At 50.1% G+C, this 13,478-nt stretch overlaps 1 protein-coding gene across 4 annotated transcripts in view; it reads right to left on the bottom strand.

The window, feature by feature from the left end:
* The window catches only part of ST14 (ST14 transmembrane serine protease matriptase), a 62,113-nt gene that overhangs the window by 5,306 nt on the left and 43,329 nt on the right, over positions 1-13,478 (bottom strand). For all 4 annotated transcript variants that reach the window (XM_075122276.1, XM_048827559.2, XM_048827566.2 and 1 more), the window contains 10 exons: positions 12,645-12,882; positions 10,725-10,864; positions 10,230-10,327; positions 9,280-9,389; positions 7,568-7,698; positions 6,407-6,511; positions 3,838-3,945; positions 2,408-2,521; positions 1,868-1,993; positions 1,204-1,390 (listed from right to left, as the gene is read on the bottom strand). In XM_075122276.1, the coding sequence (XP_074978377.1) occupies positions 1,204-1,390; positions 1,868-1,993; positions 2,408-2,521; positions 3,838-3,945; positions 6,407-6,511; positions 7,568-7,698; positions 9,280-9,389; positions 10,230-10,327; positions 10,725-10,864; positions 12,645-12,882 (1,357 nt within the window). The remainder of the gene's footprint in view (positions 1-1,203; positions 1,391-1,867; positions 1,994-2,407; positions 2,522-3,837; positions 3,946-6,406; positions 6,512-7,567; positions 7,699-9,279; positions 9,390-10,229; positions 10,328-10,724; positions 10,865-12,644; positions 12,883-13,478) is intronic.

Raw genomic sequence — 13,478 nt, 5'->3', positions numbered from 1 at the left:
TTCTATGGTTTGGGCTCCCCAGAAAGACTACATCTCCCATGATGCACTACAGTCACGGATTCCCATGATGCAATGACCTGCCCCCATTATGAGGGATGCAGAATGAGAGATGTAGACTTACCAGGTAACCCAGCCTAGACCGAATAGGAGCATAAGGAAGCCAGTCTACAACTCCCATGAAGCATCACTTCCCATTTTGATTTTTTCACCGAAATTGAACTTCTCGGGGGGGCGGGAAAAAGAGTGCCCATTTTCTGACCAGCTCCACAGAGCACCCAGGAGTCCCTCAGAGCTCCATTGTGGCTGCCGAGCTATTGGGTGGAACATGGAGCTTCCCTGCAAAGCCCCCTACCGGAATACGCACGGCACAATGCCACTACCATATGCTTTCATGGCATCTCATCCAAAAACCTCACACAGCTCTTCACAAGGGTGGGTATTATCCCCATTTCACAGATGGGCACAGAGAAATTAAGGGTCCCACCCACAGTCAGAATCAGGTGCAGAGCTGGAAATAGACCCCCTGGTGTCCTGACTCCCAGTCCTTTGGCAGGATTAGATCATCCCCGAGTTGCTGCTTCCCAGGCCACCAGAGCACCTACTGCAAACCACCTGGAAGGTGGTCCCGAGATGCAGTTTAAACAGCTGTGACCAGTGAGGTGATGATAAACTCACACCCTTCCGTTTTTCTAAGCATGGCAGGTTCCCCCAGCAGTCCAATGGCAGAGCCACTGCTTGCCAAGAACTACTAGCCACAACAGGATGCTGGAGAGGAGTCGAAATCCCATCCAACGAGCATGACCAGTGGCAGCACACCCATCATCCCCAATCGATAGAGGTTGCCATCTGCTAACAGTGGGGTTAGACTCATTACTTGGACCAGGCCCAATACAGGATTCAAAGCGTCCATTGAATTGTTAGGAGGGAAAGCAGCATCCCCTATGCATCAGAGTAAACTACCCTTTGGAGAGAACATTCTCGGTTATTCCCTTATGGGCAGGGGGCAGCCTACGCATGTGTTGGTTATGCCTTCCTCTGAAGCAGCTGATACTGGCCTCCATTAGTGAAAGGATACTAGGCCAGAGAGCCCATTGGTCTGATCTACTATAGCAATTCCTATCCTCCATGTGCATGTCTGACATGGCACCAAGTCTGCCCAACCCTAGAGAGCAGCAGAGACCCAATCCCACTGCACCCACCAACCTGATCTGCGACTCTTCTTGGAAGCAGTGTGCTGCTGACACCAGCCACTTGTCCGATATCAGCGAGGCCCCACAGACATGCCCTTGGCTTTTCACGTGCAGGCTGACCTGCCACGGCCACTCGCCCTCTTCCGAGTCCTGCCCGCCGACAATCCGGGTCTGCTTGCTGTAAGAGCGGATCCCACAGTCTGAGATGGGAGAGTGAGGGAAAGACCGGAGAAAAGAGACCACTCCTGTTAGTTACCTGCTGTCAATCTCGTCAGACACCCTCTCTATCCTTGGGGAATCTATTTAACGGTGTTGTTGCTGCCTTGCTTTGGCAACTGATATTAGAGTTATCACTGCAGTGGGAAGAGAGTTCGCGAACTGCAGTGGCAGAGTCAGCAGTGTGTGAATAAGAGCGTTTGTGTAGGTCCTATGTAAACTTTTTAATATAAAAACAAAAATCAAACCATCACCTCAACTTCTTGATGACAGTCTGGCTATTCCCTAGCAAAACAAATCCATTCCAAAAAGCACATGTCCATTCGGGAGCCCAAACTATCCCGCCCCGCAACCTCCCTTTCCAACTCCATAAAACAATTAATTAAGAGGTCTCAGGATCTAAGCCCTGACTCAGGGGAGTGCCAACCACCACACCAGCACTGAGAAGGAGCATCACCCACCACAGCTCTCCTCGTCCGAGTTATCATCACAGTCTTTCGTCCCATCGCACTCCGGGTTGGTCTTGCTCACGCACAAGCTGTTGTGGCATTTGTAGGTGTAATCCTTGCAGGAGACGGACTTCGCTACTGGCAGGCCGAAGGGAGAAGCATTAGCCCCAGATGGCACCGTGCTGGGGAACCCCCCAGACACTAGCTCATGGGGAGGACGCTGAGGCCAGGAGGAATGTTGTCTGGGACAGCCCTTTAGGCTCCTTCCCAGGAGAAGGGTGTGGGGACCATATGAACCCCTTGGTGTTTCAGCTACATGGTTTTGCTGGTACATGCGGCACCAGTGACATGCAGCTCCAACGGGAATCGCACCCGTGTCCCAGTGTCGTGGCTTTTTGAGATCCCCCTCTTGGCACGTTGTCATGATCCCACAGATTTCCAGCAAACGGAAGCCCTGTTCGTGGCCCCTTGCTGGGGACCTGCAGGAGGCTCACGCGGGTCTCGCTAACAAGCGTGCCCATTTCGAGACTCTCCTCCCCAGCCCATCCTCACCTTTGCTGCAGGTGCCCTCGTCACTCCCGTCCCCACAGTCGTCCTTGCTGTCACATTTCTGGGTTTCAGGGATGCATTTCCCGTTGCTGCACTTGAAGTGCTTATCTGGGCATTCTGGGAGAGAGAGGAAGCAGCCGCTGCTCAGAAATGGCAAAAAGGGCACGAAGTGCCATACACCCGGTTTTCAGCAACCCGCCCGAGGGAGGAGACAGACTGTGCTTTCAGGGATATAAAGGAGATTCCTTAGTGAGGCTGCAGGACCCTGTGGTTCTCTAGCTTAGACTAACGCCTCTTTAACCCCACACTCATGTTCTATTTCCCTTCTGTTTCTTTCTCCATCTCTTCCTAGGAATCTGCTCTTTTCTTTCTCCCCTTTTCCACAACACATTTATGTTATTCCTAGGCTTGGCAGAATTCCCATTTTTATTGATTTATCATTTCCATGGGTAATATTGAGGTTTATTCTTAAGCTTTTTGTTGAGCTATTTATCAAATTAAACTTGCACAGGTGTGCAAAATCTACCCGATTTTTATTGATTTAAATGTTCAGTGGCTGGAAACTGGGGCTGGGGTCAGGCAAGAATTATTGAAGGCCAGACTTTGAGATTCAGAAAATTACAGCTTTGTTCCTCAGGTTTGGGTGTACGATGAAATTGACATTTACAAAAATCCAACCCTTCCAAGCCTAGTTATTCCTTACCCAGCCCCTTATATTACCCCCACTTTGTCCCAAATAGCCTGAATTTGGCAACTTTCCAGGTGCTCTACAAAAGACACCTGCTTTGAAAGGGTCTGGGTGAGGGTGCACTTCCTAGATCACACAGAAGGTTAGTAGCTAGCTGGCAGCAGAGTTCCTGCAGAACTGATTTTAATACAGCTGGCACTTAGTTTAATTGTATTTATTGCATGGATTAATTATGTTAGGGCCCCCAGAACATGGGATAGGAAATTTTTTTTTAATCTAAATAAATTATAAAACTCTTGCTTTTCTGTGGGAAAAGTGAAAATATTAATCTAGCTCCAGTTACTCCAATTTTTATTTTATTTATTTATTTATTTAGCAGGCAAAGTTGATCCTCCCTCTCTTTGTTAAAACCAGTTCAAACTAAACACAAAGTCACCGCAATTGCAGCTAGAGTCAGATCCAGCTCTCACTTCACCAGTTCTAGCACACTTCCCACCAGTGTTTTTCACACATTGTCAGGTCTCGGTCCCTCCCGTTCTTTGTCTGCGGCACATATTAGTTTATTCTCCTGAGGGCTGTAATACTTTGGTCTAATGGTGGTTGTTGATTTCGTGGGTGGGGGTGTTAGTGGCCTGGACTATACAGGAGGTCAGCCCAGATGTTCTGGTGGCATCGTCTGGCCTTCGACACTGTGACTTAATGGCCAGGTCTCAGTGTGGGGTGAAGCAATGGTCGAGCCACTTACTGCACTGCAGTTCATCGCTGTTGTCCCCGCAATCATTCACACCGTCGCAGAGCCAGAAGCGTGGCTTGCACCAGCCGTTATTACACCTGAACTGCTCCTTGGTGCAATCTGGGGAAGGAAGGGGAGACGTTAGATGATGCACCGATGCCGTCGCTCACCTGTACGATAGACAACTACAAGCTGGTGAGGGGTTTCAGACAGTGACTTTTCAGCAGGTCCCTCTACCTTGGAGACATGCACAGAATACACTTTGGACGAGGCCCTGGGCGGAGTCCTTCCTGCATCTCCACCCCTGGGAGCTGAATGTGCTCAGCAGTCTCCCAGGCTGGGCCCCTTCCTGAGAAACAGAAGAGCCAGAACGACTGACTGTACTGGGAGAGCCTTGGGGTCACCAAGGAGGATCTTCAAAGCCACAAAGAACCTTTCAAATGCACCCTTAAGGAGGAGAAATGGGAGCCACTCTAACATCAAATGGGGACAGATGTTTAGTCCCTCAGAGCAAGTCTGACTCAACATCTGAGGCTGAGCATTTCGATGAGAAGGAACCTTCTGCAACAACTGGCCATTCCAGCTTGCCAGTCACTGGCCAGTTCAGCACTTGGCATCAGCCTCACACACACATGGTGCCCAAATACCACCTGGGATCGGTGCCCTGCAAATACCTGGGGGCCTGGCAACAGGCACAGACATATTTTGGTAGCCCGTTTGCAGTATCTTAATCTGAGCGGGTTACGACAAGCATGGCCGAGTGGCACCCTGGGAGCAGCTTTTTCCAGGCAGTTTGGGCATCCTCACCAGCCATACTGCTTAAGCATTTGGCCCAGTGCATTCTGGGAAAAGCTGGGCAGCTACCCCATCATGCCTCAGCAGGGAACTGAGTGCCCAGCAAACGTGTGCACAGACTGATACCAGAAGCACACGGAGCAATGCACTCTGGGATGCACTGGAAGAGTCAGGAGGAAGCAACACCAGCCAAACCCATTACAAAAAGTCAATCATGTTCCAAGCTAGATAAGACTCAGCTGCCAATGGACAGGGCAGTAAACATGTTTTGAGCTGACTGTGTCACTAACTGGTCAAACTCAGTAGCACAGACAGAGCCCGATGCGTTTCTAGGATAAGGGAGCAAAGAACTGGAGAACAGATTTTTCACTCGAAAAGAGCCTAGGATTGAGTACACACCCAAGCACCCACTCATCGCCCCGGGGGGCAGTGAGCACCCACAGGCTGGGAGCACACCACTTGCATCCCAAGGGAGTTGAGTCCTGTCATTTAGTACAATGAGACCTGAGCCAGAGGCTCCATTCTCCTCTCATGGACTCTAGGCCATGGCTAATGACATTATCTGTGGGATTGTATATTAATCCAAGAGATAAAAATGAATCCACACACACACACACACGCTCTGCCCAGGAAGGAGCTATAAACAGCACAGCAGTGCCCTGAGCATGACAGGTAATGAAATGCATGCAGGTACGCCAGCCCCCTGGGGCATGCAGGGGCCAGGTGGTTGGGACCACAAAGCAGCATCAGCAAGGATTAAACAGCAGAAACAATCTCCCAACAGGCAGTGGTCGGAGGAAGGTTAGTGAGTGAAAGTCACCTGGCATTGGCTCTTTGCAGGGAGATTAACAACAATAAGAATGAAGCCTCCTGAACTATAAAGGGATTCCAGACTGATCAAGCCACTGATTGTTGCTTATCTACACCGGTCTGAAGGTTGGGGGAGGAAGCGGTTTCCACTGGAAGCTTAATGCTAGTTGGACTGGGGAGATCCCCAAGCCAGCAGGCTTTGACTTTCCTCCGTGAAAAGGGGAAGACCAGTCTGACTCACAGTCAGGTTCAGGTCTCAAACAAAAAGCCAAAGCGCCAGAAGACCTGATCTCTGGGGAGACACACCCACACACACAGACACACCCACACACCCCATGTCCCCTGTGTTCAAGGGGTTCGGATCAACTCAGTCAGCTGGGTGCTGGGATGAAGGCCGGTGCTCCATGGATTACAGCACCAAGGTCCATTTTCACTCCTGATGAATGACAGGAACAGCAGCAGCCCCGACGCCTTTGCGTCAGTTGCTACGCACATACAGAGCTGAAGCAGCCTGTGTAGAGCTGCAGTACAGCCGTCACCCAAAAGCTTGGCAGCCTGGTAGGATCTGTTCGTGGTGCACCCCACAGGTCATGCAGCTGGTTGCCAGAGCCACCGAGACAGCGTTGGACTTGTAACCCATGTCTAAATTCATCTCCAGCAAGACAGCAGCTCTGCAAGCTGCTGGAGGGGATTGCTGGGCCCAGCAATGAAGAAAGGACTTTCCCCACCGAGATCTTTCTCCCTAAGGGGTCATTCTTGTGGCTTAGGATGCACCGGTTCCAAGACACCCCAGTCTGGCTAACCTCCAGCCCTGCCGCTGGACTACCAAGAACTGCCTTCAGCCCCCTTCGCTGAGGCATTAACCTTAGGGGATCTCTGAGCAAGCCAGGAGTTCCCTCCCACTTGCTGGCATTCGGCAGAGACCTCTCCATCCCATAGCATGGCCCTGCAAAGAGACTCCAAAGGAAGGACTTACTGCAGGAGCGCTCGTCGCTGGCATCCGTGCAGTCCACCCAGCCGTCACAGCGCATGACTTTATCAATGCAGCGGCCAGTGTTGCAGGTGAACTTGCCAGGACAGGCTGCAAGCAACAAGGGAGAAAGAGAAAGGAGCAACATGCATTAGCCTGGCCAATAACCCATCAGCTCCTCTTGCATTCAGTTTCTGACACGTCCATTCCTCTGAAAACACATGCAGCACTGAGGACACATCATCTGGACCAGTGTGGGTGAATGCTCTTCTGCGAGTGGAGTGGATTTTCCAGGGACCAGCTGCTTCCCGCACTGGGATGTTCCTAAACCCTGTTTGGCTAGTCTACCCTGTGCTTGCATCTCACCATGTCTGTTTCCACCCACTGGACACTTGGCATGAAGAAGCCAAAATGAGACATTATGTGAGAACAAACATGAGAGACAAGGTTCGAATGACAGACTGGATCCTGATCCAGACTTCACCAAAGCACAAGTGTATCTGTACCTCGTGGACTCAGTGAGTGAAGAGGACTGGACCAGAAGACCTCTCAAGGTCCTTTCCAGTCCTACACTTCTATGATTCTATGTCTCCCTCGAGTGCTGGGTCCAGTGACTACAACAATCGCTACTTACTCCCAATGAAGAGGAGTTACTCTTTTCACTCAAATACCCTCGACGCCTAAGGTCTTGCAACCTGGGGTGGTCTCATTAAATTCGAGCTAGGATTTCCTTTGGCCCATTTTCAGTAACAAAATTCAGATTTGGCTCAGTACTTGCCCAGCATTTGGAGTGATCCAATTCAAAGTTCTGGCCCATCTTTAACAATAACCTATGCTTGCCACAAAATTGCACTAGGAAAAAAAAAGGGATATGCAAATAGATACATATTGAATTCCCAGGATTTTATCAGTCAACAATGAATGCATGCTACCCAACTTATAGGGCAACTACAGCAATAAGCCAAGTCCACAAGCAGGTATCCTCCCCAAGATGTGATGGCCTACCTGGGCTATGCACATCTGTCACCACAACTCATTTCACTTATGACCCAAACCCTCCAGAGGTCAAAGGGCAGACCAATAACCCAGCTGCATCCCTCCTTCCTCAGCAGCTAAGAAAATAAACCAGGTCCCCTGAAAGTTCACAGCATCTGGGTTTCAACTTACGGTCACTGGAATCATAAGACAGGAACTTTGCCAAGAAGCCAGTGTCTGTGCGCGACTGGTCTGAATGGAACCGGACAGTGATTTTGCTGGTATTACTTGCCACCACAAACTGGGAGCGCTCTCCACAGTACCTGGAAAGAGGACAGCACAGATTTAGGAACTGTTACCGTACGGAAGAGACGGTCCCTCTCCCACCAGTAGAAAAAGGCAATTTCCTCTCCATGTCTCTCACACGTCCATTGGCCTAGGACATCAGCAGGGTCTTCTCACTCCCATTCACTCTAAAAAAGGGCTGACCCCAGCATGGATTAGCGGGGTGGTCATGGCTCCATGCCAGGTGCCAGATTTAGATGCCTTGCCCCAAACTGCAGAGCTGCAAAGTTGAGACCTGGATTTCAATCGGGGTGCTTGGATCGGTGGTATGGGGGGGGCTGTTTGATATGGCCCATGCGAAATACAAGGGCCTGCAGAAAATCTTGTTGGTAGCTGGTGTGCTGCCCCTCATGCTGACCAGCAAGGTCACTGTGCTTCCTTGGCTGCCTGGATCCACCTGTGGTCTCTTGTTTTATACTCAGATTGTAAGCCCCTTGGGGCACTGACCGTCTCTTTGTTCTGTGTGCCAGGCACTGTACACACAATGGGGTCCTAGACCCTGGCTGGGACTCCTCACTCCTACCACAATACAAGTGCTACCAAGGGCTAGCTGTGAAATTTGGGTCTGGATTTAGATTCTGATCTCCCCCATATTTCCGAAAGGGTGGTTAGCCCTAGAGAACTGACCCAAGCACTCAACAAGATAGCTCATTTCTATTGAAACTTTTTAGATCATTAATTATTTTTGCAGGAGTGGTTACACTTCAAAGCAGCAAGCAGGTGTTGCTTTCAATTCCACTGACAAATTAATGGAAAACTATGGCCTTGTAGTGTACATAGCTGATCTTGCTTTCTGCACACTGCACCTTTAAATTTCTACGAGTCTGCCACGGCATATTCGTTTCAGATGACTCACACGCCAATCACTCCCCTTCTCCACTTGACTTTTGTGCTTCTCTTTTAGGACGATTACTGAGGTTGAAAGCACAGGGCTGCTCGGTGCGAACAGAAAGAAGAACAGTCCTGTCTGGATTCCTAACCGGCATCTGACAGCGGTTAGCTTTGTAGACAGCATCTGATGTTGAAATCCAAGTAGAGTAACCCCCAGCTATAGCCACTCGGCAGCGATCCCCAGTGATGGGCAACGAGCCAGATGCTCACAGCAACAATAGTGTAATCCCACCATTCTCCATGGGACATAGGAACTGCCAGACTGGATCAGACACCTGGTCCAGCCAGTCCAGTATCCCATCTGACAGCAGCCAGTGCCAGGTGATTCAGCGGAAAGTGAGAGATAACCTGCCCCCACGAAGATCTCACCCTAATCCTCAATAGTTATTGGCTTAAACCCTGAAACATGAGGTTTTATATCCCTTCCAGTATCTGTTAGCATTTGCTATAGCAGCTCTGGGGATTCTTGTAAACGATATAAATGCCCAATCCCATTTGGAATCTTGAAAAATTCTTGGCCTCAATGATCCTGTGGCAGTGAGTTCCACAGCCTAATGACATGTTGTGTGAAAAAGTATTTCCTTTGATCAGTTTAATTTGCCACCATTTGTTTCACTGGCTGTCCCCAGCCTGTGTCTCTGAGTCACGTCGCATTGCCCAGTACTTACTTTGTATTGCTGATCTCCACATAATCCTTGGTGCAGGAACTGACCGGGATGCCAGGTTCCAATACATAGAACACGTTGAAATGCACCTTCACGTTCTTTGTAGAGGGGACCTGAGAGGGGCGAGACAAGAGTCAGAGTCAGTGGGAAGGGAGTGAGAGGGGGGAACTGGTTTCTCTTCCTTCCTCCTTTGGCGATCAGAAAAGGGATGGGTATTTCAGGTATTTATGCAGAGCTTTTTCAAACCTGATTCACAACAGAGACCAGGCCAGTCAGAAAATCTACCACCTGTAGTTTACTCTGAACAGCTCCCATGGGTTACCAGGCAAGCCGTAGCTTCAGTCCTAGCCGCATCGGGCCAGGTGTTGCTACAGGAGTTACCCATCGCCCAGCTGACCTGATCAGTTTCAGAGGAACGATGTGAATGGTCAGGGAAAAGCCTCATGACACCCCTGGAGTCATTCAGAACAAGGACTGAACAAAGCAAGGTAGGGGATGTTGACAGAGGGGAGAAACCAACACAGAAATGGACAAATCCAGACAAGCCAGGGCCCATCATCTCCAGCATCCCATCCCCCATGGTGGCCAGTAGCAGACGCTTCTGAGGAAAGTGCAAGAACCAACACCAGTGGAATAACCTGCCCACGGCAAAAGTTTCTTCCTACCCCATCAATCAGAGGCTGGATTGTTCCCCGAAGTCCCTTACGCCCTGTGTAAAGCCATAGCTGATGCTATTATTCACATACAACACTGAGGGGGATGAAAGTCAATGGGAGCTAGGCACCTAAAAAAAACCAAAACTATCCTCACCCCCATTCCTTGTGGGAATCCTGTTCATCTCTTGGCCTTGGCGAGCGAACTCACTGCCATGACTTTAACAATGGGCTAAGCTGACCCCACCTCCCGCTTCTATCAATCCACACTAGGCAGAAGGGTCCGTCCTGTGCTCTCACCTCTATGTTCCAGACACAATCCATGTCGGGCGGATAGTGGGCCGGGTAGAAAGGGGTGGTGAAGGTTCCACTTTCTCCTTTCAAAGTCTTGCTGCAGGCTAGAAGACAAGCAGGAAAAGGAAATCAAGATGCCAGGGCTTCCAAAAGCAGCGATCGGCTATTACCCGAGGCAGAAACAGACACAGGCAGAGCAGCCTTTAAATGAGGTTAAGCCAATCTCTGGAGATACCGGCTCTACTCCAAGGTATGGATAGAACCCAGGAGACCAATTACATGGTCTTCCCAGCTAATCCAACATAATTCCTTCCCCCTTCTCCTTAGGGGACATCATTAAAGAAGACAAGAGCATTGTGGGTAAGAAAAGAGCTTCTGAGAGCCAGGAAGAGACCTGATTCTAAGGGGCTCCTGTGCAATTGGCATCATCACCACAAGCACCTGGCTTCTCGCTTCCCCCACCTCCAAAAGAGAGAGGCTTTCCCGAGCCCCCTAACTTACTTTTAGGCTTCGGGAGCTGGAAGAACTCCGCCTTGAAGCCAGGGTTCCGCCCCTCAGCGTTGGTGATCAGCGTCACCAGCATGACGTTCTGGGAGGACAGGAAGGTCAGGTTGTAGGACGGAGGGTAACTGCCACACAGACTGGGAGGAGAAAAGCACAGAGAGCACCACACAATGGAATGGAGCAGAGACAGGGGCTCAGTCGCTGCGTTAAGCCCTCTTCACTGCTCGGCATTCCCCTTCCCCACCACGAACAGAGTCCCGACCGCGCCCCAGAAAAAACAAATCCCAGATTTAAAGGGACACTATCAGCTCACTCATGTAATAATATCCAGTTTGCATTAGACCTCACAGTGCTTTACAAAGGAGGGCCGGATCATAATCCCCACTTTACAGCTGGGGAAACTGAGGCACGGAGCAGGGGCGAGGGGGAGTGACTTGCCCAAGGTCACCTAGCTGGCCAGTAGCAGAGCCAGGAACAGAACTCAGCTCTCGAGTCCCAGTCCACTCAGCCATGCTGAGCTTGGGACCCTGTTACTGGGGGCTGCAGAGTGGGCTTTTCCTCCTAGTTGCTAAACTGCATGACAAGAAATGCAAGATTTTCTTTTGTGAGCAATTGTCGTTGCCAGAGGGATTGTATGCGGTCAGGAACAGGCAGCCTGGCATCTAGGATGCGCATGACACTCGAAGCAGGTTTCCCAGCGGTGAAGAAGTTGTCCATGGAAGCCTGAAAGCTTGTCTCTCCCACCAAAGTTGGACCGACAAAAGCTATTACCTCCACCACCTTGTCTCTTGAATACCCTGGGACCCACAAAGCTATACCAACACTGCATAGATTTTGTGTGTATTGCAGCAGCCCGGAGACCCAAATCACAGGCCAGGGCCCCACTGTGTCAGGTGCTGTACAAACAAAACGGAAGCCCCTGTCTTGAGAAACTCGCAATCTAAGTCAGTTGAGGAAATGGGGGTTTTTCTTTCGGTTCAACTTTTTCACAGTCGGCGCCGTATCTCGAGAGCTGTTTTAAGTGAACATTTCTTTGCCTGGGCTGCCAACACGTTATGGTTATTAAAATGGATTTACAAAAGAATCACAACAACTGTCCATTCATTGTATTACCCTCCTCGTGGACAAAAACAAATCAGTGAGGGCAGCTTCACTTGCAGAGGCTTATGGCGATAATATTCACGTTGGCTCACTTTGCAATGAGAAAGCTCGGCAGGCGAAAAAACAAACTGCTTCTACTGGAATATGCATTAAAAAGAAATATTTCTATCAGCTTGGGACCATCATTGTTCTGTGTTCATACAGTGCCGGCCATGACCAGGGCACCTAAGTGCCACCACAACACAATAAGTGAATTATTAATTATATATTAATTATCTTAATCCTCCCAGGAAGGAGGCTTCAAATGACCTATTTATTCAAGAGCTCTCTCCCCATCTTGGTTTCCTCCTTGCAATCCCTTTGCTCACACCCCCTGCTGCTCTCATGCTGGTCTTGCATTTATTCATTCTTGCTCTGTTCAGTTAGTATTTGGTTCGACCCCGGTTAAGTCTTGAGTTCAGTATCGCCCCACTGATTTATCAGATTACTTCTATTGTGACAGCAGCCCCATCGTGCTGGATGCCACACAGACACACAGGAAGATAGTCCCTGCCCTAAAGGGCTTGCATCCCACTCACTTTCCTTCGGAGGCTAATTCCACAGTCTAGCAGCTCTGGCTGTCGGACAATTCCCTTGTTATTCAGCACAAGATTCCTGTGACTCAGCATAATCCATTACTCCTAACTATACCTCTCGCTCTGCCCAAGACAGCTCCTCTCACTCCTTGGCGTTTGACACCGTTCAGAAAGGGCCCCGCATTCTTTCCCTGCCCCCATATCTCCCCACAGAAGGAGGTAGCCCAGAAAAGTCACTCACTTCACAAGTTCGTGGGGTTCCACGGGGCTCAGGGAGTTGTAGACCCTGATGATGTCGCTCCCTTCGCTGCAGAGCTCCACGTCGAACGTCTTGAAGGTCAGGCTGATGATGGAGTCGACGTCGGCCCTCAGGACCCACGTGCAATGAGCATTGTTCGGGTACGGGCTGTTGGGAAAGCCCGGTGTAGCGAAGCTGGTGATCTCACCTTCCTCGGCATGAAGGGCAAAACTGCAGCTATCTGCGGAGAGGAGGGCAGGGGGACAGGGGAGATGGTCCAGATGTCAGTAAAGGCATCACAGAAGGGAAACCAGATAGATGTCGCAAGCAGGTAGTTCTTGGTTTAAATCGCAAGAGATGAGAAGCACCGAGGTCCAACACCACCACTGTATCTGGCCCCCAGTAATCCCAAGGTGTGGGCTAAGAGGCCAGGAAGCTCCGATGACTTGGTTTTCTGAGTGCAGCTTTAAATTTCTAAAAACTCTCCCTGCCTGCAGAGTCCAACAGGGGATTTAGTCCTTAGTCTCTCTGCTGACTGTTACAGAGGAAACATAGGCGCTATGCTCGCTCAGGGAGACCTGACCTTTGTTCTTTCTTGTTATTGTTTTCCTTTAGCTAAAAAGGAAAGTTGCACTATCTATGGAAAAACCTGCCACTTGGGATAGGCCCACCTGATCCTACTGGAGGATCCCGAGGTCAGGCCCAGTGAGGGGTCACGTATTCGGAATCACGGGCATCCCGAGGCTTCTCCTGCCCGCGAATGAAAACCCTCCCAGCAAATACAACAGTTTCCTACAGCCCAACCCAGGGGGCTCCTAGTGGAAAAGAGGAATCGGT

This window comes from Caretta caretta, chromosome 22 (assembly GCF_965140235.1).
Source record: "Caretta caretta isolate rCarCar2 chromosome 22, rCarCar1.hap1, whole genome shotgun sequence".
In the NCBI taxonomy this organism is placed as follows: Eukaryota; Metazoa; Chordata; order Testudines; family Cheloniidae; genus Caretta; species Caretta caretta.
This window is presented reverse-complemented; position numbering and strand designations above follow the sequence as displayed.